This window comes from Gopherus flavomarginatus, chromosome 1, assembly GCF_025201925.1.
Source record: "Gopherus flavomarginatus isolate rGopFla2 chromosome 1, rGopFla2.mat.asm, whole genome shotgun sequence".
NCBI classification, from domain to species: domain Eukaryota; kingdom Metazoa; phylum Chordata; order Testudines; family Testudinidae; genus Gopherus; species Gopherus flavomarginatus.
In genome coordinates, this window is record NC_066617.1 from 10,393,817 (window position 1) to 10,421,588 (window position 27,772).

General features: G+C 53.3%; 1 protein-coding gene across 3 annotated transcripts in view; it reads left to right on the forward strand.

Moving 5' to 3' along the window:
- The window catches only part of PLXNA4 (plexin A4), a 703,772-nt gene that overhangs the window by 592,857 nt on the left and 83,143 nt on the right, over positions 1 to 27,772 (forward strand). For all 3 annotated transcript variants that reach the window (XR_007772140.1, XM_050936769.1, XM_050936770.1), the window contains exons 20-24: positions 3,030 to 3,264; positions 6,514 to 6,656; positions 13,659 to 13,927; positions 18,231 to 18,297; positions 20,508 to 20,654. Coding sequence is in view for 2 of the 3 variants with exons in the window: in XM_050936769.1 (XP_050792726.1) it covers positions 3,030 to 3,264; positions 6,514 to 6,656; positions 13,659 to 13,927; positions 18,231 to 18,297; positions 20,508 to 20,654 (861 nt within the window). In the remaining variant the exon portion in view is untranslated. The remainder of the gene's footprint in view (positions 1 to 3,029; positions 3,265 to 6,513; positions 6,657 to 13,658; positions 13,928 to 18,230; positions 18,298 to 20,507; positions 20,655 to 27,772) is intronic.

Here is a 27,772-nt window from a genome sequence, read left to right on the forward strand (position 1 = left end):
TCTGATCAGAAAATGTCCGGCTTTAAAGGCAAACTCAGGCAGTTTCCCACCAGTACTTTTGATTGGCTCCTCTTGATACAGGGGAGGAGAGAAGGCAGGGAAAGGCTGCAGGTAAGCATAGGCATGCCTGGGCATGTTCTGAGCCACAGGTATGACTCATATGCTTAATTAGTTGGCCACTTCAGGTCTTGCATTTCTGGGCAGCGCCCCCCACACCGAGCCCGGGTCTGAACAAAGGAGCCAAACAAAGAAGCAAGAAGCCCCCTCCCTAGGCAGAGCAATGGCTCCAGTTAGTCTGTACAAGCCATTCCTATGAATAGGGCTGTGACTTTAGTTAGCACAATGGCCGGGAGGGGCGGCCACACAGGACAAACAGAAAGGAGAGGGGAAAAAGGAATGCAGCAGGGGGACAGCTGTAACAGACACTGGGCAAGGAGGCCACCTGATCTCTTTGTCCCCAACACCTTCAAGTTGGCACCTTGCAGGGGAAACTGAGGCACCCACACAGTATTCAGAGAAAACATTAAGAACATTCCCACTTTGTCACAACAGGTGTCACAAAATTCACCCAAGCCCCAGCTGCTCAGGTCTAGGAAGCTCCCCTCCCCCATCTCCCCTGTGGTAGGTGGGTGGGTGATGGGAGGCGGGGGGAACTGCCAGCACATGTGGCTTCCTTCCTCCCCTGCTGCAGCCTGCTACCCCTCACCCTTGTCTCACTGGGGATGGGGCTGCCCCTTGCCCAGCATTGGGCAGGAGTGGGGGCTGCGGCGGGGGGGGTGGATCACAGGGTCAAACCTCACCGAAGCCCCAGCAGCCTCTCAGGTGAGTGAGGTCCACCCCAGATGTCCGTCTCCTGGCTGGAACCCCCCTTGGCGTCTCTTCCAGGTGGGTGCCAGGGGGGCGGGAGAGAGAGCTCCCAAGCACATGCGTGCCTCCTCCCCCCTCCCCTCTCCCTCTCCCGCTCCCCCAGTGCTCCAACAGACTGCCGGCCGCTGATCTCTGTAGCTTTAGGCAGAAGCAGTGCAGGTAGCCAGCAGCACAAGCAAAGGAGAGAGGCACTGGCTGTTTTTTTTTTTCCAGGCAGGGAAGCTCTGAGGCTGGGGGGAGGATGCTCCGAGCTGGGGGAGGGGGGCCAGGGCCCGCTCCAGGCAGGGCCAGGGGAGAAACCCAGCTCCAAATACTGGTGGAGCACAGCCCCGAGCCTTGAATATTCCTGGTGCTCGAGCACCTCGAGCCCATATAACCTGCTGCCCTGGCTCCACCCTCTCCCTCCGCCAAGCTTCCCGGTGCCAGTCGGCGCCCACTGCAGCACAGGGAGGTGGCTTGTGTGCCCCCACCATGGAGAGTGAAATGGGGCAGAGATGAGTGAGGTGGCAGGCCAGGGAGCAGGCTGCCAGCTGAGAACAGGCAGGGCGAATGAGGCTGGCCACCTGACTGGGACGGGGGGATGGTTGTGGGGGCTGGGAATATGGGGGTGGGAGGCTCATATTAAGATGGAGGGAACTGTGCTAGAAAGGGACCAGGCCGCATGCTGAGAGCACTTGCCCAATCCCAGTTTCAGGGGACGACTTGGGTGGTGCGGCTGTCGGTGCTGCGTGCTGCCGGGCAGCTGGGCCATGTGACGCGGGGCGGCTCCAGCCTGGCGCCAAGGCTTTGCTGGAATACACTGGGTGCTCCTCAGCAGCAGCCAGCATCTCAGGCAGGGCCTGCTGTGCCTGGCAGGGAAAAAGAGCTCAGGTAGGATCAGCTAACCCCAGCGACAAGGCTGACTGGGGCACAGGCCCTGCACAAAGCTCCGGGGGATGATAGTGACATACGCTGCTCTGTAGGCAAAGCCACTGCCTTCCCCTCCCCTGCTGCCTGTCTGCCACCACTGCTCGTGGGGCTCTACCCCAAGGCGGTAATGCTGCCCAGGTCCAAGTGTGTCCCACTCTGTAAAAATGACTGGGAACAGCATTTAACAACTAACCCTCTAGGGTTGCAGTCTGGAGCTATGGGCAGGCTCTGACAGCACACGGGCTCACACCAGCCCCGTCTCAGAGGTGATCTGGGGGTGCAAACCTCTGGGGGTCAGCAGCACGATCTGTTGGGGTGCCCACTACATGGTATCTCCTAACCAGGAAGTGACCCCTAGAAGGCCACCTAGAGCTCCAAGCAGGGCCGTCCCTAGGGGGATGCAGGGCCCAGGGTGGAAGTGATGAATCCATCACTTCCAGGACTGACCCGTCACTTCTGGGTACCCAAGGGATGGCTCTGGCTCCGGCTCCAGCTGTGGCTCCAAGCAATAGCCAAGGGCACTAAGGGGTCAAAGCAACACCTTAGGGCCTAGCCCTGCTCTGCGTTACCCTGGAGTAACGGAGCAGGGGCTCTGATGAGGATGTTTACCCTCAGGAGACATGCTGGGCTCTGTGTTTATACGTCCCCTATGGCTTCTGGATCCAGTTTGTTCAGTTTTACAAATCAGTAGAAGACTGTTCTTCCCGCCAGCTCTGCAAACTGTCCCTGGGATTTGACATGTCAGCTGGCTTCTCCTAGCACCCTGCCCAGTAACCGGGGCTGTCTCAGAAGGCAGCTGAGAGGCCGATGCACATTCTGGGACAGGGTGGGGATCAGCGCAGAACAGAACAGCACAAGAGGGTCAGGAGCTGATGACAGAACATACCCAAGCTGCAGTTCAGCCAGGACACTGGAACTAATAATTCTGCTCGCACAAGGTGTTTATACATCACACGCCACGTGAACTTTACTGCTAACACCAGCCTCTAGCACCATGCTGGGCTCAGTATCTAGTCAGAAGGAAGTGTGCCACCTCCCTGTGTCTCTGGCACCACTTTTCTGGGGTTAGCGGTCTCCCATCCGAGCACTGAGTGCTTCAGACACTGTTTAGCTTGGGAGAGCAGGGAAGGTCATTGGCTTAGGTGCTATTGCTGCAGGTTGAGGTGGTTAGAGTTCCTCAGAGGAGTAGCCAGGCTCTGGGAGGTTCTGTTTGCTGGTGTTTGTAACGTGTCTGTTTGCTAATTCCCCTGTAGGCTCGAGTGGGAGGATTGGAGTTCTCCCCAGGGATGGTTTACATCTCTCCCGACAGCCCACTCAGCCTGCCGGCCATCGTCAGCATTGCCGTGGCTGGTGGCCTGCTCATCATCTTCATCGTGGCCGTGCTGATTGCGTACAAGCGCAAGTCCCGCGAGAGCGACCTGACCCTCAAGCGACTGCAGATGCAGATGGACAACCTGGAGTCCAGGGTGGCACTGGAGTGCAAGGAAGGTACGACGGAGAGGCGGGGCCCCCAGGCCTGGCAGAGGGCATGCTGAAAGGAAGATATTTGGTCCCTGAATGATTGCAGTGAAAACACAGCTCTAGCTAGAGGACCCCAATCTACCAAGTTCGGATCTGGCTTTGGATCACCCTTCTCCAAAGTTCTGGCCAATTTAGATCCAAGATCCAGTTGGGTCCATTCAAAAGATACGGTTCAGCCACTGAATCTGGATCCAGTACAGGAGCCAGTCATCCTTGGAGCTCAGGAGCATTCGGACCCAGTCAGGCCCATCTCTGGTTCTGACACGGTTTGGCCCCATCCACCCGGGCTGGACAAATGGTGATAAGAACGGGCTTTGCTGGAGCCCTGTTAAAACTGTGTTTCCTAAATGAGGGTGGGGCTCTGTCTAGATGGACCCTTTGTCTGGCATTAGGTCATGGGCAGAGGCTGGTAGGTGAGCAAGTGCAGCCTGCTCCTTCCCCACCTATCTCTCCATCTGCACATCCTCCTCCTCCCCCATCAGTGGTTACCAGGGTCGCACGGGCGGGGGGGGGGCAAGTGGAGCAATTTGCCCCAGGCCCTGGGCTCCGCAGGGGCCCCCAAGAGAATGGCTGAGGCTCCCTCCTCGGCCCCAGCCCGATCTGACCCCATCTCCGCACCTTACCTGGACCCTCAGCCCATCCAGGAGCTTCCCGGGACAGCTCCAGTGTGGCTCCGGCGAGGCCCCTGAGCTCCGCCCCGCTCAGAGCCACGTGGTAAGGGGGCAGGGCTGTGAGCTCCAGGCTGAGCTCAGCTCCCTCCACTCCGCCCAAAGCTCGCAACGCCGCTCCCCTTACCACGTGGCTCTGGGCAGGGAGAAGCTCAGGCTCCGCCGGAGCCACGCTGCAGCTGTCCAGGACGCTCCTGGATGGGCTGAGGCTCCGGATGAGTGGGGGAGCTGGGGGTAAGGGGCTGGGGCCGGGGGGTTGGCTAAGGGGCAGGAAATCCCAGGGACAGTCAGGGCACAGGAAGAGGGCAGAGGTTGGGGGGGCGGTCAGGAGACAGGGAACAGAGGGGTGGGGTCCCTGGGTGGTGGTGGTGGGTGGTGGGGTCTCTGAGGGATGGTGAGGGGACAAGGAGCAGGATGGGTAAGGGATTCGAAGGTGAGGCGGGCAGTCGGGGGGCAGGAAGTGGGTGGGGGTCAGATAGGGGGCAGGGCCAGGCTGTTTGGGAGGCACAGCCTTCCCTACCCTAAAGCTCATTCAGCAGTTTGAGGCTTGCAGAAGAGCCAAGCTGTTAGCTTTTCCATTATGGCTACCATCCCTTTCACTTCTCAAATGCCAAATTATAGTCTGTATTTAATTTCAGTGCCATAGGGAGATTCATGTCCAGGGAGGGTAGCTTCATTTAAAATTAGCCACTGGGGGAGGGATCGCATGAGAAGAGCAATATCCTTCCCAACCCTACCAAGGGAGACCCCCCTCTCTCCTGCATTCCCTGAGGCTTCAGAGGGGTTAATTCAATGGTTTTCAAACTTTTATACTGGTTACCCCTTTCACATAGCAAACCTCTGAGTGCGCCCCCCCCCTTATAAATTAAAAACACTTTTTTATATATTTAACACTATTATAAATGCTGGAGGCAAAGCGGGGTTTGAGGTGAAGGCTGACAGCTCGCAACCCCCAGTAATAACCTCGTGACCCCCTGAGGGGTCCCAATCCCCAGTTTGAGACCCCTTGGGTTAATTTAATTTTAGCACCCTGTGTCCATTCACATGCATGTGCTATTTTGAGCATTTCAGTTTTCACAACATAGGCTTATCCCAGATTCTGGACCAAGCTCAAATGCTCAGTTCGTGGAGTATGGACATAAGCTATAGTAAAGACAAACCCACAGTCTCCAGTTTGTGAGGGACCCCATGGAGCCAGTCACTGGGAAACAGATAAATGCATGGAAGTTAAGTCCATTAATGGCTATTAGCCAGGATGGGTAAGGAATGGTGCCCCTAGCCTCTGTTTGTCAGAGGGTGGAGATGGATGGCAGGAGAGAGATCACTTGATCATTATCTATTAGCAGGACTGGCACTAGAATTTTTCGCACCCTAGGTGCACGGCCATTTCGCCGCCCTGCGCACCGCTCCCGTGGTTTCGGTGGAGCTGCCGCAGCCATTTCTGCTGAGGGTCCATTGGTCCAAGGCTCCATTGGAGCTGCCGCTGCCATGCCTGCAGCAGCTCCACCGGAGCCGCGGACCAACGGACCCTCCACAGGCACGACTGCGGCAGGTCCACCGGAGCCGCCTGCCGCCCCCCCTGGCAAAATGCCGCCCCCCGAAAATCCTGGCTCCCTAGGCAATTGCCTAGTTCGCCTCAATGGAAGCGCCGGCCCTGTCTGTTAGGTTTACTCCCTCTGGGGAACTTGATATTGGCCATTGTCAGTAGACAGGATACTGGGCTGGGTGGACTTTTGGTTTGACCTAGTATGGCTGTTATTATATTCTAAGCTAAATGAACCCAAAGTTATAGAGACAGATATGAGTCAAGGAAGCCAGCAGAGTATCAGAAACTTGGAAAAAGCTCAGACTGGATGGGCTCAGGCATTTGATCACAAGCTGAGGTGGTTCAAAAGTTTTGGATTTTTTTTTAGCAGAATTTTTTTATTGTTTACTTAAACAGTCAAACACTGCAAGCAGCAAATATTTGGCCACACACTTCTGCAACCCCAAACCATATTCAGGTTTTGCAGACTAATTTCAGCTTTACAATTAAAAAAACCACAACAAATTTTGAAGGAAAGCAGACATTGTCCATGATTTTTTTCTGCTCTTTAAAACCCCCTAGTTTTCGATCCAGAAAAAGTTTTGACAGAAAATATTTGTCCAAACCTTTTAATGAGCTTTAGTGCCTTTTAGCACTAGCCGATGTTGAGAACCAGTGATACCTTGTAAAGAAGTTTTCTCAAAACTGGGCTTGTGCCAAGATACAGAAGGTTTATTTTTCCCAGGGCTGCCTGTGGGGGGGGGGGGGGGGGGGGGGGGGGGGGGGGGGCAAGTGGGGCAATTTGCGCTGGACCCCGCAGGGGCCCCCATGAGAATATAATATTCTGTAGTATTGCATTTTTTTATGGAAGGGGCCCCCGAAATTACTTTGCCCCAGGCCCCCTGAATCCTCTGGACGGCCCTGCTGGTTACACCCATACAGGTGTTAGCCTGACCTCCTTGCGGGTAGGGTCAGGGTGGATCTGGACCATCGCTTCACTGGGGATTGGTTTCTTTGTCTCAGCTTTTGCAGAGCTTCAGACAGACATTCATGAGCTGACGAGCGACTTGGATGGCGCTGGCATCCCCTTCCTTGATTACCGCACCTACACCATGAGAGTGCTTTTCCCTGGCATTGAAGACCACCCTGTCCTACGGGATCTGGAGGTAAGCAGGAACAATGACCATCTCCTCCCTCCGGCTGCCTACTCAGCCCCTGCCTCCCCATTTTGTCTGTCACGGCACCGTGACACTGAGTGACACACACGAGGTCACTGCCTTGTGACATGCCTAATCTGTATTAATGCAGCATAAAGACACCACATCAGCTCACTGGGAGGCTGCTCTGCAACAGCTGAAATAATGGGTCTCCCAGATGAGCCCGGATGCCAGGCTCACAGGGGGGAGACCGGAAAAAAGGGAGCGTTCCACCAGTGGTGGGATGAGTGGTGCGTCCATATTGAAGAGTGCCAGGATATGTGTGCGTGTGTCTGTCTGTCTCTCTGTCTCCACTGCATTAACTTCCTCATGAGATCGGGTCCTCTTCCCGCTGGAGTGTGCTCTTGAGTTTTTCGCTGAACAGACACTAGACATGGGGCCCCAGGCAGATCCACATACCCGTCCATGGCTTTGCAGCATTCCCTGGCAAGTGCACTGCCCATGTGCACGCTGGCCCCTGGACGTCTGTGCAGCCCTCCAGGCAGGACATCTGCGCTGCTCATGGGCACTGCACCTTCTCAGGAACCTCTGCACTAACCAGGGCTCTGGTGTCTTCCAGAATGTCTGCGCTGCCATGGGCACAGTGCATCTGGGATATCTGTACTGCCTATGAGCACAGTAGCCCTTGGGACGTCTGTGCTGCCTGTGGACGCGGCACACCCGGGATGTCTGCGCTGCCTATGGGCACAGTGGCCCTTGGAACCTCTGCACTGCCCGTGGGCACGGCACACCCGGGATGTCTGCATGGCGCGTTGGCGTGGCACACCCAAGATGTCTGCGCGGCCCATGGGCACGGCACACCCGGGATATCTGCGCGGCCCATGGGCGCGGCACACCCGGGATGTCTGCGTGGCCCATGGGCACGGCACACCCAGGATGTCTGCGTGGCCCATGGGCACGGCACACCCGGGATGTCTGCGCGGCCCATGGGCGCGGCACACCGGGATGTCTGCATGGCGCATGGGCGCGGCACACCCGAGATGTCTGCGCGGCCCGTGAGCGCGGCACACCCGGGATGTCTGCATGGCGCGTGGGCGCGGCACACCCGAGATGTCTGCGCGGCCCATGGGCACGGCACACCCGGGATGTCTGCGCGGCCCATGGGCGCGGCACACCCGGGATGTCTGCGCGGCCCGTGGGCTCGGCACACCCGGGATGTCTGCGCAGCCCGTGGGCTCGGCACACCCGGGATGTCTGCGCGGCCCATGGGCGCGGGACACCGGGATGTCTGCATGGCGCATGGGCGCGGCACACCCGAGATGTCTGCGCGGCCCGTGGGCGCGGAACACCCGGGATGTCTGCATGGCGCGTGGGCACGGCACACCCGAGATGTCTGCGCGGCCTGTGGGCGCGGCGCACCCGGGATGCCTGCGCTGCCCGTGAGCGCGGCACACCCGGATGCCTGCGCGGCCCGTGAGCGCGGCACACCCGGGAGGCCTGCGCGGCCCGTGGGCGCGGCACACCTGGGAGGTCTGCGCGGCCTGTGGGCGTGGCACACCCGGGAGGTCTGCGCGGCCCGTGGGCGTGGCACACCTGGGATGTCTGTATGGCCTGTGGGTGCGGCACACCCGGGACGTCTGTGCTGCCTATGGGCACAGTGGCCCTTTGGACCTCTGCGCGGCCCATGGGCGCGGTGCACCCAAGATGTCTGTGTGGCCTGTGGGCGCGGCACACCTGAGATGTCTGCGCGGCCTGTGGGCGCGGCACACCTGGGATGTCTGCGTGGCCCGTGGGCGCGGCACACCTGGGATATCTGCGCAGCCTGTGGGTGCGGCACACCCGGGATGTCTGTGCTGCCTATGGGCACAGTGGCCCTTTGGACCCCTGCACTGCCTATGGGCTCAGCATACCCGAGATGTCTGTGCAGCCCATGGCGCGGCACACCCGGGATGTCTACTCTGCCCACTAGCACGGCACACCCGGGATGTCTGCGCAGCCCGTGGCCGTGGCATACCCGGGATGTCTGCGCAGCCCGTGGCCGTGGCATACCCGGGATGTCTGCGCGGCCCGTGAGAGCGGCACACCCGGGAGGTCTGCGCTGCCCGTGGGCATGGCACACCCAGGATGTCTGCGCGGCCCGTGGGTGCAGCCCACCCGGGACGTCTGTGCTGCCTATGGGCACAGTGGCCCTTTGGACCTCTGCGCTGCCCATGGGCGCAGCACACCCAGGACATCTGTGCGGCCCATGGGCGCGGCGCACCCAAGATGTCTGTGTAGCCCGTGGGCGTGGCGCACCCGAGATGTCTGCGCGGTCCGTGAGCACGGCGCACCCAAGATGTCTGTGTGGCCTGTGGGCACGGTGCACCTGAGATGTCTGCGCGGCCCGTGGGCGCGGCGCACCCGAGATGTCTGCGCGGCCCGTGGGCGCGGCGCACCCGAGATGTCTGCGCGGCCCGTGGGCGCGGCTCACTCGAGATGTCTGCGCGGCCCGTGGGCGCGGCACACCTGGGATATCTGGGCTGCCCATGCACACTGCAGTACTTTCAGAAAGGTTTGGCAGCCCCAGAGAAGATCTTTTGTTAACATGTAAAACGTGCTCTGTAACGGTATTGCTCTTCGGGATGAGATAACCAACTAACCACGTTAGTGCTCAGCTTCAAACGCTCCCTGGGCTTGGAGGGAGCTCAGTTTCCCTGGGCTTTTTCTACCCAGGTAACCTCCCTATCGTGCGGCTGAGCAGGGGCTGCGGGTTGGTGCGGTGCAGCACATCACTGGTGGGAGTGAGTGTTGTGAGCCTTATACTAGTCCCAAATGAGCAGCTGTCCACATTGCAGAGACCACGTCAGTCTGGCGCAGCAGCCAAGCTCTGCTTCAGGGAGACCTGGGCTGGGATAGCTGGGCGTGCTGCAAGCCAAGCCTGAGGGGGGCGTTGGCAGAGCTCCCTGTCAATCTTGGCAGGCTCTGTGCGCTGGAGAAGCCCAGGAATGGGCTAACAGGGAACGCCTGAGGCCAGGATGGAGGTGCATTGGCAGAGCTGCCTAGGGGAAGCTGGCACAGGCTCTACCTTGGACTGTGGAGTCATTGGATGGAGCTGGTGCTCTCACTCCTCTTCATGGGGGCTGAAATTCAGCTAACGCTAGAGGAACAGGCTTGCATAGAGCAGTGACCGTTCAAGCTTCCTTATTTGCCAGCGTCTTCCCAGGAGGGCTATCAGGGAGGCCAGTTGTTTCTTGCACCCCAGTAAGGAAAGGGAAGTAGTGAAGCAGCTCAGATGCTACTTTGTGGTAATCAGTGGCCCAGTGGCTTTTTATTGGTGAGTGTGGGACAGCCACGTACCCGGAGCACAGATGTACCCTGGGCCTTGTCCTGCTCTCCCCAAGCTCTCCTCATTTGGTTTTATTGAATAAACAGTTTCCCCCAAACAATGCATTTGCACACACGTGCACACACAAAGGTGCTTGCACACCTAGGGCCAAATTCTGCCCTCATTTACACTAGTAAACACCAATGGACTAGAATAGAAATTGGCCTATCCAATGCACTTAGTGCATGCTCCCATATACACACGTACACAGAGAGCGAGAGCTTTTCCCAAGTGCCTTGCAGACAACCAAACCTTCCAGTGCTCAGAAATCAAACCATTTCTTCTGACCCCTTTGACCTCTTGCTCTGTTTCCCCATCATTCAAATCCAGGCACATTTTTTCCACCTCGTAGGCAACAGCAGCACTTCCACTGCCAATCTGCTTTGCTAAAGAAGCCAGTGCAGGGTCTTTTCTGCTACCAGGGCTGGCTCCAGTGCTTTTGCCACCCCAAGTGGCGGAAAAAAACAAAAAGCTGCGATTGGTACTTCTACCGCTGCCACGGCAATTCGGTGGCAGGTCCTTCCTTCTGAAGAGCCGGATGTGCCGCCCCTCTCCGTTGGCTGCCCCAAGCATCTGCTTGCTTCCCTGGTGCCTGGAGCCAGCCCTGTCTGCTACCTTCTTTCTAGCGCCAATAAAGAGTTAAAGTGTATGAAACAAACACACCCCATGCCTTGCCAGCTTGATGAAGGTACCAGTTGGGAAAAAGCCCCAGCACGGGGCCTATTCAGAGCAGGTTCTCATTCCCACCTTTTTAACTAATTAACTACTTCCAGACACAGCTGAAATAAACTTTATGCTGCTCCAAAATTTCCATGGGATTAGCCAGTATTAAACATGCAAGCACGCGAGTTAGGGCTAATTATGTCCTCGCTGGCAGGGGTGATGGGTTGTACTTGTTTGTTCCATTTTTTGCTTACAGACAAGTTTGCAATCTGTAATTTCTGGGAAAAAATTGACCCCTCTAAAGGAGTGAGGCAGTTAAACACAAAATGTGGAAGCATCAAAGCTGAACCCTCAGTCCATCTATCAGTCTGCACAGCAGCACTGATGCGCCATCCCGCAGCCAGGCGCCTGGCAGGACAGCTGTCCCAGGAGCGAAGGCAGCTCCTGGGAAGCTGCCATTCAGGATTCAGTTGATGTGTGGAAATGAGCCTGGGGCCTTTGTCTAGTCCCCGGGCCTGGACCGTGGCACGGGGTGTGGAATGGAAAATGCAGCTCGGCATGGCTCCATACAGGAACATGCACCAGGACTAGACTAGCAGGGGTTATGCAGGTCATCAGATTTTAGGTTTATCGGTTGAGCTGCGTTCAGGAACCCAGGAATGGAATTACATGGGGGGGAGGGGCTGCAAATCAGCACTGGGAGGGGCACTGGCGGAGCTCTTGGACGGGGGCAGGATTGGAATAGTCACTGCAATAGGTGAGGATTGAGGTGGGTTGGTGAGCTGGAGTGGGGGCTGGATTGCAAACAGTGCATGCAAAGGGGAAGGCTAGAGGAGCTCCGTTGGTGTGAACCAGAGTAGAAGGGGCTGCTGCAGGAAAGGACATCACAACTTATTAATTTAACGCAGGTAAATCCCCCCTCCGGTTTAAACACAGCATAGAGTGGGTTGTTGGTAGAAATGAAATGAATTTGTTAACAAAATGTACATAGGATGAAGTGAATTCATGTGTGAGGAATGAAAGGAGAAAGAGTGACAAGTACAACAAAAGAAAATATGCTTTTAAAAGTCTAAGATTTAATCTAGCAAGATATGGGCTTTGTTCCAGGTGGTTTCTCTCATCAGTCATTCTTCTTCCCAGCCATGGCTAACTCCCTCAGTCTGGACCTTCCACAGAAGTACAAGGTATTGGCTTCCCTTGTCGTCTTAGGTGAAAGATCTTTGCCTAAGTAGGATTCTCACCTATATTCCGTTCCAGAGACTTCAACCCCCCTTGGTTGAAGGACCCTCCTTTCTCAGCTTGCAAGAGCCCTACCATCTTCTGTCTGCCTAGTGATGGATGCCAAAGATGGTGTCTGCCCTTGCTTATATCTTCCAAAGTTAAATGACTTTGTTTCAGGAGGCAAGATGATCTCATGCTGTTCTTCCCTTCCCATGGGCTTCCCATCCCCCCTGTGTAAATGGGGCTTCCGTTGTTTCTAATTCTGCCATGCTTAATGTATGTAGGAGACAGGTAGAGAGCTGTGACATCCCCTCCTGTATGAGTAGACTGTACAGCCTAATATCAATGAGTGTCCATAATTCCTTACGTAGTGTTAATACAGACATTTCACGTGGCATTAATCATTGTGCGTCATTAGCTTTCAGAAAAGGCCTCACTCTGATACTTGTACAATACAGTAATATTGTACACAATCAGCTGATTCAGTTGCTTATCACTTACAGTTCAACCCCCCTGTCTTTATAGATGAGGAAACCTTTGAAATTGAGTCTTCTGAAAAGTAAAACCCAACCCCAGCTCCTCTCTCTTACTGGATGTACACTCCATCCTGTTTCCTCCCCTACTTGTATATGTGCGGTTTGCCTCCACCTCACGTTAACTTGATGGGTCTGTTCACTGGTTAGATGTAAACTGAGGTAAACACACCTTCCTTTATTTAGGATAACAACTCCCCCTGACATAGCTGGTTCACACAGGGCAAGTCTTCACTAGTGTAGACGCAATAAAATCGATCCCCGATTGCGCTCCCCGTCGACTCCGGAACTCCAACTCACGAGAGGTGGAAGTGGAGTCGATGGGGGAGCAGCAGCAGTCGACTCGCCGCCATCCTCGCGGCCAGGTAAGTCGACCTAAGATACACCGACTTCAGCTACGCTGTTCACGTAGCTGAATTGCGTATCTTAGGTCGACCCCCCCGCTAGCGTGGACCTGGGCACAGACGTCAGTTATAATGCCAGCATAGATTCACAACCCTTAATATCCATCATGTACGTACCTTATGCAAGAATATTAATGATCAGTGAGTTGTTAGTTTTCAAATGATACCTCGGCAGTTATATTTTGTACAAAGATGATTTGTGTGGAGGGTGTGAATACAGGGGTGTTTGGTGTCATGGTTGGCATGGGCCAAGTGCCGATGGGGTGGAGTGCATGGGTGGGGTGGGTTAGTAGGAGCTGGCATGGCCTGGCCCCTCGTTACAATGGTGTGCAGTGTTGCAGCGTGACCTCATCAGACCATGAAATCAGGGGAGAGTTAGTGGCTTTCAGAGACATTGACTTTTTGTTTCCCTGGGGATGCTCCACCCCCTGCTCTGCCCTGAGGCCCTGCCCTCACTCTGCCCCCTCCCCGAGGTCCCGCCAGTACCTCCTGCCAGCCGCTTGATGCTCCTCTGGCCACGTCTGGGCCCATCAAACAGCTGATCAGTGGGCAGCCCGGGGGGCTGGAACCACTGTGTAGGGTGACTACACAGCAAGTATGAAAAATCAGCACAGGTTGGGGGTTAATAGGAGCCTATATGAGAAGAAGACCCCAAAATCGGGACTGTCCCTATAAAATCGGGACATCTGGTTACCCTACCACTGTGGCTGGTGGGTGCTCAGCACCCCCTATTTTTTTCTGTGTATGCATGAGCCTCAGAGCACCCATGGAGTCAGTGCCTATGGTGGCTTGAATATGAAGGAAGCCATTTTTCTCTTTTTCACAGGTCCCTGGATATCGGCAGGAGCGGGTAGAGAAGGGCTTGAAGCTCTTCGCCCAACTCATCAACAACAAGGTGTTCCTGCTGTCCTTCATCCGCACTCTGGAGTCCCAGCGCAGCTTCTCCATGCGGGACCGTGGCAATGTGGCCTCGCTCATCATGACCGTGCTGCAGAGCAAGCTGGAGTATGCCACCGATGTCCTCAAGCAGCTCCTGGCTGACCTCATTGACAAGAACTTGGAGAGCAAAAACCACCCCAAACTACTGCTGAGGAGGTGAGTCACCATTCGGCTGCTGGCTAGTGTGTGCATGCAGCTGCCCTCTACTGGCAGCATCCTCCTCTCTTCGGTACTCTCCTCTTCCCTGAATTTCCTTCCCAGCAGCAGCTCCCACTCTTGGTCCCCTCCAGCCACTAAAATAATCAGCAATTAAATAGTTAATGTTGACACTGAGGTGTCACCATTGGGGTCTAAAGTCGATCGTTCAAGCAGATGATCCGGGGCAGGAGCATTCCAGTTCCCCAAGTCCTTGTTTCAGGCCGCTTGCAGACTCAGGCAGTCCTTCCTGCTTCGCTTATACTCAGTGTCAGGAGGGATAGGTTGTTCTTGTTTCTTTGTTTTTTGCTTACAGACAAGTTTTCAATCTGTAATCTCTGGAAAAAAATCTAGAAGGTCACATCTAGAAGGTTGTTTCTGAAGCCACAATAGGTAGAAACTGACTTTATTTTTTTTTTAAATGAAAGCCTGATAATCTAAGTATGTTATGCAGGCCATATAAATACACCACCCGTGAGCCAGATGTTTGACAACCACTAGGTTAGTGTATGTGCACCACTGCCCACTAATGGATGCACCGGAACTGCTCAGCTGTGTGTCACAGTCCCTGTTCCAATATGAGCAAATGGAGAGTCTCCTTCAGCTCCAGTGATAGGGACTGCATCTCCATTCAAGCACTGTCTTTAGGAGCACCGAGATGCAAATTCTATCCCTGCTGTGGCTACCAACTCCTGAGTGGCACCAATGAGCAGTATAGTGGTGACTGTGAAGTCCCAGGGGGGCGTGGGTCTGTTAGGAGCTCTCAAGGAGGGTATGTTGGGTATGATCCAAGCTGGAACCACTGCACCCACAGTGTTTCTGCCTCTATCTGAAATCAGGAAGCGGAGTAGACTGACCAAATCAAAGTGATTGAGCTGGGGCAGAAGGCTGGGCTGGCTCCTGCTGGAGTTGAAGGGTCTCATTTAAAACACCAGTGCATGGAAGTCCTCTAGTAATAAATCTACTGTGCTGTCTTCAGCTAATGCTCACCCCTTTTGCCAGGGCATGTCCCTCCCAGCTAGTCCCCATCAGTACCTCTGCACAATGGAATGGGTCACCCACCTGACCCTGCTTGATTTTCCCTGTACAAGCCAGACGTTCCAGGTCTCTCTCTGCTCTCAGTGAAACTGGTGTAAATCCCCAATCCCCCACTGGCCTCAGTGGAATTACACCAGCATAAGCTGAGCAGAAATTGGCCCTCCGTATAATTTGGCTGTGCTGTTAACAACAGAGCGAGCGGCTCTGGCGGAGGAACGCTTGGTGCCGTCTGCGAGGAAGGGCGCTATGTGGCTCGCAGCCCATTGAGCAGTATCAGTGGAACAGAGCAAGTGCAGCCGTCTCTCAGCGTTTGAGGCTGCTGAGTAGGGAGCCAGGAGCACAAAGCGGCTCTTGCTTTTATTTTGTTTCACTCTTGTAAAGTAACTACCCGCTATCATAATTCTAGGCTTATGGCCTTGCTGGTAAAATTCCCACCAGCCATTCGCCTCCCGGAGGCATCTCTGGTATCTTTGCATCTCCTGCTTTCGCCTCCAGCCGCCCTCTCTTTTCCCCCACTCCTCCTTCCCTCTCCTCCCTTTGTCTCTGCTTCTTTTTTCTTCCCCCATTCTCCTCCTCCACTCCGTACACTGTTCCCTTTCTGCCCAACCTTCCTTGTCTTCTCCCTCCACCTGTTCTCTCTGCCCCATCCTCCTCCTGACAAACTGCATGAGTCCCCTGGACCTTGCGCAGAAGCTGCCACCTGAGTGCAAGGCGGGAGCACACTGGCAGAGGTCAGCGAGGTGCTTGTTCTCCTGAAATAGAGGTCCCCCGCTGGGCAGCGCTGGAACAGAACCCTCTGATCTTACAAGGGAACACGAAAGCCCCCAGGCGGCTTTCTACTTTGGAATGTGAATGAGGTTGTTGCTAGGCCATGATGGGGGCCAGGCTGCTTCATGCTTAACTCCTTCTGCCGCATGGAGCATGCAAGCAGCAATCTCTCTCTCATTTGCGGAGCCCGAATCCCTCCCTCCATGGTCTGGGTCAGCATGTCTGCCGGGAGGAAGGAGACGGTTGGAGAGGGTTTCCCATTGGTGCTAGCTGGTAAAATCCCATTGCAGCATCTCTGTGACAGTCCTGAGGATGCTAGATCCATAACTGAATAAGGAGGTATCAGGGTCCCCAGAGCTGGCAGGGCCAACAGAGCATTTGGTTTTCTGTCTCAATGTGGAACTGGATTTGTGACATGCTGTGAGCATGAGGCTTCAGGGCTGGGCCATATAATTCAGAATGGGCACTGCCCCAGGGTGCACAGCATGCTGCACCATCGGGCCATGTGGTGCAGGGTGGGCACCGTGCCATGCCACGAGCTGTGAGCTGCATGACACTCGCGAAACACCAGGCCACAGGATGCACTGCAAGCATCAGGCCATCTTTGTGCTGCAGCAGCAGATCGTGTGAACCTCAGGGAGCAGCGGGCATCAGGCTGTGCCATGAACACAGGTCATGTGAGCACCAGGCTGCGTGACACTCCGTGATCATGGGCCATGTGGGACACAGCAACCAAGCGACAGGCTAGTGGCAGTCACTGAATGAAGTGGGTGGACGAATCAGGCTGATTCAAAAGGGGGAAATCTGCATACACACCACCTGGGCAGCCAGAGGCGGCGGGAAAGGAAATACAGAAAAGGCACTGGGGAGTTCCCAAACTAGACTCTGAGGCTGGCAAGGGCTTGTTATCAGCTCACTGGGCTGCATAGTACAGGCAGCGTTTAATTTTAAAAGGGGCATGGTCCTGTCAGACAGGGCCTGGAATTTCGGGTCTGCTTTCACCCGGCCGGGTGAGAGGTATCCGTGGGAATGGAGACATTCTAAAGGGAACAGTGTTCAATCGAAAACAGGCTCTTCAGGGAAGCGGGACCTTTAATGAGTGTTTGCGCAGCATTTAGTACTGTGGGGCTCTGGACTGAATGGAGGCTGCTCCCAGAATACAAAGATGCAGGAATAAACATACAAACCCACGCCCCTGCAATGGTTGCCATCCAGACCCACAGCGTGTGGCTTGTGCATGAAAAGCAGGAAGCAAAACTAGCTAGAAACCAAAGGAAGCCGACAAGTCTTTAAGTCAGAGCAGTGAGGAACACCAAGAGCAGAGAGGCGGCATCGAGAGAGACAAGGACATTCTGGTGGTTCAGCAAACTCGCGTGTCCTAACGATAGAGAGAGAGGAACCACACAGAGACCCAGAGGAGCGTCACTGACCGTGCTGGGGTTATGCTGGGTTCATGCCGGTGTAACTGGTGTCTGGCGTGGCGGTTTTGGCTCAGTCCCTCCCCAGGCAGAGCTCCCACTGAGGAGTCAGCATGGGTTCTGCTTGAGTACGGATCAACTCATAACAGAGCAAGAGTCCCACAATTTTGAGGAGGGCTTTTAACTTCCCCAACTCAGTCAACAGATCCAGCTGCCCTGATACTCAGTGACAGGTGAATTTCCTCCACTGGTTTGGATCCATCTTAGGGATTTATTTGGCCCCCATCACCACAGTGTCTGAGCGCCTCACAATCTTTAATGGCCCCAGGAGGCGGGGTGGTGTGGTGAGCCCGTTGTGCAGCTGGGGAAGTGAAGCACAGAGCAGCTAAGCGACTTGCCCAAAGTCTCACAGACTCTCCTTCTTCCTGATGGGTAACCAGAATCTTACGGCCAACCCAGACAGTGACTTTCCTGGAGCTACACATGGGGGGCACTTGGCCCCTGTAGCCCTCTCGGGTGGACATTTCCAGTGTATCCTTGTGTGTGTGGTTTCAGAGTGGCAGCTGTGTTAGCCTGTACCCACAAAAAGAACAGGAGTACTTGTGACACCTTAGAGACTAGCAAATTTATCTGAGCATAAGCTTTCATGGGCTAAAGCCCACTTCATCAGATATCTCACACAGTACGCAGGCAGTTTCAATCCAAGCCAGAAAGTGCAGGGCATGGCGTGTGGTGGGAGAGAAGTTAATCCAGACTTTTCCAAACCTCCAAATAAAGATTTGCAGTCATTATGGTGGGTGGGAAAATATTTCAGGTGCTTTTGATTTAGTCTGATCTGGTTTGCTCATCCCAGTAATAATCAATGCTCTGTAGTTTGCGTCAGTAAGGGGACGGCAAGCTGCTGCCACCCCTGGGCTGTCCTGTGTGTGGTGCCTAACCTGCTCAGACAACTCTTACCCTTAGCAGTAAGCTCCTTCGGTCTGTCTGATCAGCGTGACTAACCATCTCCTATTTTCTTTTTCTTCCGGGGGTGATTGTAGGACGGAGTCTGTGGCAGAGAAGATGCTCACTAATTGGTTCACCTTCCTGCTGTACAAGTTCCTCAAGGTAAGAGGAGGTGGACCACCTGGCCATTAGACCACATCACTCATGGATGATTTGGTGGCGGGGGTGGCCAGACTGTGCTGGGCGCTTTCCAGACACACGAGAAAGGACAGGCCCTGCTGCAAGGAGGGCCAGGCTTAAGGAAAGGGGTCGTGGGCTAAGGCCATTATTCCTGAATGCTGCGAGAAAGGGGCAGTAGGAAGGCGTGAGAACTGGGTGAGACCAAGAGGAGGTCAGGAGCAGGGAATGCTGCCCAAAGCAGCTGGCTGGCAGGTTTTTGTCGGCAGTATACAAGAGATGGGTTCCTGAGGGGTGTTTTTGCCAGGCCGGGGACCCAGTGAGCAGGTGAAGGAGCACATTGCAGCAGAGAGCTCAGGCTGTGCTCTATCACAGCATGTTCAGAGTGCAGCTCTGACGCTACCAGACCCTTATCCTCACTGGTGGGACCTTCTGGGTCCAGTGGCTGGTGACGAGAAGGCCTTACCTTATCCTGGTTTTCAAAAGCAGCAGAAGAATGTCTGTCTCTGCACTTGGCCTTAATCTGGGCCAAAGAGCAGCCGTCATGGTTTGTTTGGTAACTCTCATACCAGGCTCCTCACCAGAACTTCTTCACCCTGGGCTTAGACCCTTCCAAAGGTCAGGAGGGGAGTGTGCTGCATCCGTGATAGCCTGGAACCTCTCCTTCCAGCACAGACAGAAAGCCATTCCTGACAGCTAGTCTAGGTGGGAGGAGTTGGCGGTTCTCAGTCTGGTTCTCTTTCCATGGCATTGGCACCCTCGCCTGCAGAATTGGCAGGAATGAGAGGGCCACGGAGTATGAATTTCAGACCCACCCCTAATAGGGTTTCCTCTCGAGTAGGATGCAGTGGAAGGTTGTGTGCTCTGTGGGTGGTAAAGGCATTCTGTGTGCAAGACACCAGCACTGAATTCACTAGCGAGGAGATGAGTATCAGAGAGGTAGCTGTGTTAGTCTGGATCTGTAAAAGCAGCAAAGTATCCTGTGGCACCTTATAAACTAACAGACGTTTTGGAGCATGAGCTTTCGTGGGTGAATACCCACTTCGTCAGATGCATGAGGATACCCACTTCGCAGATGCATGCATCTGACGAAGTGGGTATTCACCCACGAAAGCTTATGCTCCAAAACGTCTGTTAGTCTATAAGGTGCCACAGGATTCTTTGCTGCTTTTAGGGAGGAGATGGTATTGTAGCCCTGGTTCCCATGCTGACACTGCCAGCAGAGGTGCTTATTATGATATTGCCTTCTGAGAGCCCACTGTGCCTCACCTGGGCCACCACCCTAGAGACAGAACCCACTTGAACTTCAGACATGGACCTGAGCTTTCCAGCAGCACACGTCAGATTCCTCGTCCTTCCAGCCACTCCTGAGCAGGATGGGAACTGGCCAGCTGGAGGCAAAAGGCTCTCTCCCAGTGCCATTCCCCTGAGCCAACCAGCCGCCCCCAAGGCACAACCTCTCCTAGCAGGAAGATTTGGAAGGTCCCTGGATAGTAATTTCAGTAGCTTCTAGTACCAGATTCCCATTTTCAGATGAAAAGAGGGGCTCAAATGAGGTGACTCACTAAAGCTCTGCTTTTATAAGATACATTTCCCCGCTCTCAGCTTCTTGTCTTCCTGCCTTAGCCTAAACACCAGCCTAATAAGGGCACTAGACGGGTACATGGGAGCCATATGCGACAGGCAGATAAGCTAATTAAGCGGCAGACAAGTGTAGGAGCTGAGAAAGGGGCCACTTTGCTTCGGATTATTAACTTGTTTTCTCCAGGATTTACACCAAAGGACAATGATCCAGCTCATTGATTTGGGACAGACTGCTGGAGCAGAGGGGCAGCAGTGCAGGGAAGGTGGAGGGGAGGGAGGGGAAGGGAGGAACATTATGAAATTTGAAGACAAAGGGGATGGATGGATGTGCCGGGGAGAGAGAAGCAGTCGGAGGAGAGTGGGGGGGATGAATGGGAACGGGGTGAGAGGACGGGGAATGGAATGGAAGGAGAGAAGAAGAGAGTTGTCTGGAGCAGAGGGGGTGGGAGCTCGAATGACCCTGGGCCAAGTGCCAGCAGTGCAGTACCAAAGCCCGGCAGGAGACGGTTCCCCCTTTAGGGCTGGGCTTGTGCTTGGAAGTTGGCATGTAGGAACCAATGATCTGTGGCACCGGACATCACCTGGTTTCCCTCCCTCATGTCTCTATGCAGGAATGCGCTGGTGAGCCGCTGTTCTCCCTCTTCTGCGCCATCAAACAGCAGATGGAAAAGGGCCCCATTGACTCTATCACCGGGGAAGCCCGCTATTCGCTGAGCGAGGACAAGCTCATCCGGCAGCAGATTGACTACAAGACACTGGTGAGTGCTAGAGCAGCAGAGCCTACAGGAGCCCCGGGATCTGCTGGGGAAAGTGTCTTCCGGAAGGGTTAGCGGCCGGGCTGCTGCCATGTTGGACAATTGCCTTTTATGCTGCCGGAAGGACACAGCCTTGCTGGACCAGTGTCTCCTCAGGCAGGGTTTGGGAGGCACGGTGTGCAGGGAGAGCTGGCAGGTCGTGTGTGGGCCTGGCTGAGATTCATACAGGGCCGTGTGTGTGTGAAGAGAATAAAGGGAACAAGGCGGGAGGAGACAGACCATGAGGGGACCATTTGTGATGCCGAGTGAGGGCATGAGATCTGAGCTCCAGACCAGGGCGAGTGGCTGCACTGATGCTGATTCAGTGTGATGTACGCTGACTGAGCCCCAGTGGAACTCTGCATCTGCTGCTAGTCCAATGGGCTCGTTCTTTGGGCACTAACTCCACAAAGGCCGATGTTACCCTAACAGCCATCCCCAAACCGCTATGCTTGGGTTCCTGCCAAGAGAGCGCTATGGGGCGGCCTGTGCTTGCGGGGCGGCCTGTGCTCACAGCACGTGGAATGAGCTTGCAAACGGAGCTTGTGATATGCTTTTTGTGTCTCACCATGGCTGTGTATGCTGGGGTAGGGTTGAGATGGGGAGAGATTGTTCATGAGAAGCAAATGGCTGAAAGCGGATTACTCTGTCGCTCTGGGGAACAGCCTATATCCCTCCATCCCCCACAGCTAGGCTTACAGCTTCCTACGAGCCTCTGAACCCACTGCAGCACTGACCTGGCATCTCAAACCTCTGGGGGGCCTTCCACCCCTCCCTCTGAGCTTCCACTGGCCTCCTTCTCTACTACTCTGACCCAGGGCCGGCTCCAGGCACCAGCTTATCAAGCAGGTGCTTGGGGCAGCAACTGGGGAGTGGGGCGGCACTTTCAAGGATTTGGCGGCAATTCGGTGGAGGGTCCCTCACTCCCGCTTGGAGTGAAGGACCTCCCGCTGAATTGCCGCAGATCGCAGACGTACCCACTGGAATGGCCATAATGGATCAGACCCAAATTCCATCTAGCCCAGTATGCTGTCTCTGAGATTGGCTGTACAAGCTGCTTCAGAGGAATGTATCAAAAACCCTACAGAAGGTAATTATGGATTTACCTTTCCCAAGGGAGTTTCTTCCTGACCTCTAAGAATGATTGGGTTATGCCCGGAAGCCTGAGGGTTTATATCCCTTACTGCAGTTGATTTCCTATTCTGAGTGTAATACTACAGTAGCTTCACAGTGCTGTTAACTGTGGCCAGGTGTTGGCTTTTAACAGTGACTATTCTATGTCGGTGCCTAACTAGGATAAACAGGATGAAATGGAGTGGGGAATACTGAGGCTGCATATCAAGTATAACTTACTGACTGGAGGACCTATTCACCTGTGGAACAGTCTCCCAAGGAATGTGGGACAAGCCGCATTGCTTTAGATTGGAGAAAGCAGAGAGAATGACCCTGCTTTGGCCAGTGTTGAGATAGACTGGATGAGCTAGTAGGTCTTTTTCATCCCTAGCTTCTACAAAAGCCATCCTGTTCTAGAACCGGTTCACGCAGCATCTCAATATTGTGACCCCTTCCTCCCAGAAGCATCCTTCACATCTACTCTTAAAGGTATTCCACATGAAAAGTCACTTTCCATTTACTCTGCTGAGGCATTTTGCACCAAGGTTTGCATTACAGAAACTCAGTGTAAAGATCTATCATAGCTTCTCTAAAGGAAAGCCAAACTTTCCCCCTCAAGCAAACCACAGAACTCCCCCACATGAGTCTAAAATGTATAGCCTCTAAGGCCTCATCCAACCTGACTGCCTACAAACCACAGGCCAGGGAAAATCTGAGCCACAGTTCCCGCATCAAGCCCATGACATGAGTCAGAGCATCTCTTTTTTCCAGTCTTGATGTAAAGACTTCAAGTGATGGAGAATGTCCCTAGGTAAGTTGTTTCAATGGCTAATTGCACTCTCTGTTAAAAAAAATTGTGCCTATCTGTAGCCTGAATTTGTCTAGCTTCAGCTTCCATCCCTTGGATCATGCTCTGCCTTTTTCTGTTAGACTAAAGAGCTGTCAAGTATCAGAAATCTCTTCCCTGTGTAGGTACTTGCAGACCAGGACCAAGTCCTCCCTTGACCTTCCCTTGGATAAATTAAGTAGACTCAACTTCTTATGTCTCTCCACTAGAAATCAGGTTTTCTAGTTTTCCAGACCGCAAATCGTTCTCGTGTCTCTTTTCTGAACCTTTTCCAATTGGTCTTCACCCTTTTTGAAGTATGGGAATCAAAACCAGGACTCCAATAATTGTGTCTCTAGTGCTGTATACAAAGTTAATACCACCTCCCTACTCCACTTGATATTTCCCTGTGTGTGCACCCCAAGTGAACGGGAATGCAAGGGGAAACCCACCCCAACTCCTCAAGCTACCCTTGGATGTTCAGAGAAAAGGGGTTGGGGAAAAGAGAGGGCGAGCGAATAGGAAAGAGAGAGAGATTAATTGCTTTGTTAATGAGGTGAGGAGTGTGAGATAAGGGGAAGGATGTTCTTGTGGTCCAGAACTTGTGCAGAAATCAGGAGAGTGCAGGGTCAGGACCCAACTCGATGCGTGGCCATGGCCCAGTCCCTTAATCTGTCTGTGCCTCCACTGCATGTGTATAAAATAATAATTCTTCCGTTTCCCTGCTCTTTGTCTGTCTTGCCTGTTTAGATTGTAAGCTGTTAGGGCAGGGACTGTCTCACTACATGCTTGTCCGCACCTAGTGTCATGGGGCCCAGATCCCACTTTGAGAAACACAGCAAGGGAGAGAAAAATATAGACCCAGATTGACAGAGGAATCCTTTCCACCAAGGAAATCCCTCCAATCCTTTAAGGCTGGTGGATATAAAAACAGGGTAGTAATTACGCATCAGCCTGAACAAAGCTCTCTTCCATTCACTTGTGTGTTGTTTGATGTTAATCAGCTTTCCCTCTTACATCTCATGGCAAATATATCCCGATAGGAATCTTAGCGATTTACAGAGATCAGCTCAGGCGATGGAGATTAAAAAGCAGCAGAATACGAATGAGGCTTTCCTTCCTTTTGGTCTCTCTCTTGTTTCAGCTGGGTTGATTTTTCCCCATAAGTAGATGTTGTTTTAAAAAATAAAACAAAGGAAGAACTGCTTTAGATTTCTGTTAACGTGATAGAAATGCCATTGAAGCAAATCCTGATCCCTCCCCTCTCTAAGTCAGCTGGTCCCTTCTGAAGAGTTTTGCACTATGTCTGGATAGCAATCACGGGGTTTGGCATGTGCCAGGGTGTGGCTATACAATCTTAATCCACCTAACATGCCCGGGGTTCCTGGTACATGACACTTGGAAATGGCTGTTTGTAGCAATTGGCCATGAGGTGCCAGTCTAGGGTTTGGGAAGGATGAGGTTTTTTATATACAATGTTTTATTATTCATATCTTTTTTAAATGATTACTGAAAACAGAATCAGGAGAAGTGAAGCAATTTAGGGAGTCAGTATTGCCGTCGGGAATTTCTGAACCTCACCCATGTACTTTGCTGACTAGGTTACACTGCTTGGGGCTGGTTCAGCTCCAAACCAGGTTGCCCATCCCTGGCAGCAAAGTCCTGCCGGTCTATCTAGAAAATGATGTCACAGAGTCCTAGCGTTCAAGGCCAGAAGGACCTACCAGATCCTGTAGTTTAACCTCTTGTGTATGACAGGCCATCAACACCACCCCCAGCAACCAAAATGAGACCAAAGTATTACAGCCCACAGGAGATTAAACTATGATGTGCCACAGGCAGAGAATAAGAGGGACCAAGGTGCACCAGGTGCCTGAGGTCCCTGCAATGACAGAGAAGTGATTAAGTGAGAAACACCCAGATAATCCCAGCAAGTGACCTGCACTCTCATGCTGTAGAGGAAGACAATGTCTAGGCATTGTGTAATGGTTTGTCTACTGATGTGAGTACCCCCTGGAGGCAGCAGGTACCTAAGGACTCATCAGTCAGAGAGAGATGACGGGAGAAAAGATTTTTACTGGTCAGATGCTCAGCTCAAAAAAAATGTTCCGTCACAGTCGACAATGAGCATTTCTCCAAACTCTGATTCACATACGTTCAGATAAATAGAACTGAGAGTGCTGTCTCTAATAGTGCCACCTGATGTTATGTGCCTTAATCACATGGGAGTGAACCTCTGCCTGGTCTACAAGCCTTTTATAAAGCTCACCTAGATTATTCCATATCTTAGAGCTAGGGTGACCAGACAGCAAATGTGAAAAATCAGGACGGGGGTGGGGGATAATAGGAGCCTATATAAGAAAAAGACCCAAAAATCAGGACTGTCCCTATAAAATCGGGACATCTGGTTACCCTACTTAGAGCCATTAAGGTCCCAGTCTGCAAGGTGCTGAGTGCTCATTGCCTTCACTGGGAGTTGCGGGCACTCAGCAGCTCTGTGCAGAGTAAGACACTAGATGTGAAGCCCCTCACCCTGCACCACCTCCCTGCCTTCCTCTGCTGGGAATGAACGATGACCCATCTCCTGTCCAGCCACAAATTACACAAATTGACACAAATAAGGCAGAGGAGCAAGGGCCCCACAGTCCCTTTGAAGCTGTTGAGAGAATTTTATAATTCGTATGTGTGGCGGGGGTCCGATAAATGTCGAGCGTGTGTCTGTCTCTGAGCAGCATGCACACATTGTGTGGTCCCCGTGCATTACAACAGCTGTAGAACGAATACCCTAATCAGTTAACATCGGTCGACACCGTACCCTGTTGGGAGAAAAATTCTCCAAGCAGCTCTTGGGTAAGGCCCATCGGAGGGACAGAAACCACTAATGAGCCATGAAAGGGCTCTCCTGTGTCTCTCCTTTTTGGGGATTACCTCCTGGATTGATTTGTGCCAAGCACTGCCACTGAATGCCTCCTTCCAGGGCCAAGAGCAGGAGAGGAAGAGTTGGCACTCCCCCACTGCTGTCCTCAAGCCTCTGCGTGCAGTTGTCTCTATGTCACAGCACAGATGTGTCCAGGCGTGACTGAAGTGTAAACATCCCCAAGCTATGATTATTATTTACTTAGAAGCCCCAGCTGAGAGTAGGGTGCTGCATATATACCCTGTGTCATAATATAATTCCCAATTCTGAACCTTGGCGTCCAAAATATGGGTACTAGCATGAATTACCCTAAGCTTAATTACCAGCTTAGATCTGATAAGCTGCCACCAATCAGGAATTCCAGTGGCTGATACACCCTGGTCCCCCCAAAACCTTCCCTGGGGACCCCCAAGACCCAGACCCCCTGGATCTTAACACAAGGAAAGTAAACCCCTTTCCTCACCGTTGCCTTTCCTAGGATTTCCCTCCCTGGGTTACCCTGGAAGATTACTGTGATTCAAACTCCTTGAATCTTAAAACAGGGAGGAATGTCCCTTCCCCTCCCTCCCCTTTTTCCCTCACCCAGGGGCAAAACAGATTCAAGCTCCATGAATCTAAAACAAAGGGATTCCCCCTTCTCCCCTCCCTCCCTGTTAAGTACAGACTCAATTCCCTTGAGCCTCAACAAGGGGGAAAAATCAGACAGGTCTTAAAAGCAAAACTTTTAATAAAAAGAAAGAAAAAAAGGTAAAAGTTTATCTCTGCAATTTAGATGGTAAAAAGTTACAGGGTCTGTCAGCTTATAGAAACTAGAAAGAAGCCTCCTCCCCAGCAAGATACAATTTAGAATACTTCCAGCAAACTACACATTTGCAAATACGGAAACAATCAAAAGACTATAACCGCCTTTCTTACTAAATTACTCACTGTTCTGAATATATAAGAGACTGTAGCAGGGAGATTGGCAAGAAACCTGGTTGCACGTCCAGTCCCTTCCAGGACCCAGAGAGAACAAAGCAAAACCCAAAAAACACAAACAAAGGCTTCCCTCCACCAAGATTTGAAAGTGTCTTGTCTCCTGACTGGTCCCCTGGTCATGTGTTTGGTTCCCTGTTTGTTAACCCTTTACAGGTAAAAGAGACATTAACCCTTAACTATCTGTTTATGACACTCTGTATGGGATCAGCGTGTGCCTGAAGAGCTTACGATGTACAAAGATAAGGGACGGGAAGGGAAACAGAGGCACAAAGAAATGATATGCCCAAGGTCACCGAGCAGCTCAAGAGCAGAGCTGGGGTTAGAACCCAGGTCTCCAGATGCCTGGTCTTGTGTGCTGTCCATTAGACCATGCTGCCTCTGTGACTGGTGCCTACCTTGCTGCCACTCAGCAGAGTCTTCACCTGTCACAGTGTGGCATTACACACCTGCAAAGCCCTCCCTCAGCTCTTCCAGTGAACTCCTGGGAGAGGCCTGGGTAAAGCAGGACAGGTGACAAGGAGGGAGCAGAAATGTCTCGTCTCAGGAGCTGTCTGGTGGTTCTCTGCAGGGCTCGGGGACAGGTTGTGACTGGCTGGGTGCTGGCTGCTCATGCATTGGGGTGGGTATCAAAGTCTCTGTGACGCGCACAGCCCAGCTGGAAAGCACAATAAAGCAATGCAAGCCACCAGGAACCTCCCCTTCCTGGCTCTAAAGAATGTGTCTGTGCCTCTCACTGGACCACTGTGAGAACTATGGTCCTGGGGTGCGTGTCACCCACCGGCTGCCCTAACCAGGAGCGCAGCCAGGCTGCAGTGGAAAGTCCCCAGGCACAAGCTGCCTGCAAGCTCTGCCCTTCCATGGGGGCTGAAGTTGTCCCATGCAACCCAATACATGGGTGGAACCAGTCCTGGAAGGGGTGGAACCAGGCCAGGCAGGGGATGCTCATCTTCTGGTCAGCTTCCACCAGAGGGGTCCTGAGGCAACCCTGCGGGAGTTTAAAGCTGCCCTCCCCAGACAGAATCTCTCCAGGCATGCATGGGGTTCAGTTTGCTGAGTGGGAGTAAATCTGGCCATTTGTATCCTGGGGGTTCGTGGAGAAACCCCCATTGGATCCTGCAGCCTACATGAAAGGGGCAAAAGGGATGTCCACCAGCCCAGGGTGTTATGGATAGGGCTCCACCAATTCATGGTCCACTTTGGTCAATTTCATGGTCATACATTTTAAAAGTGATAAATGTCATGATATCA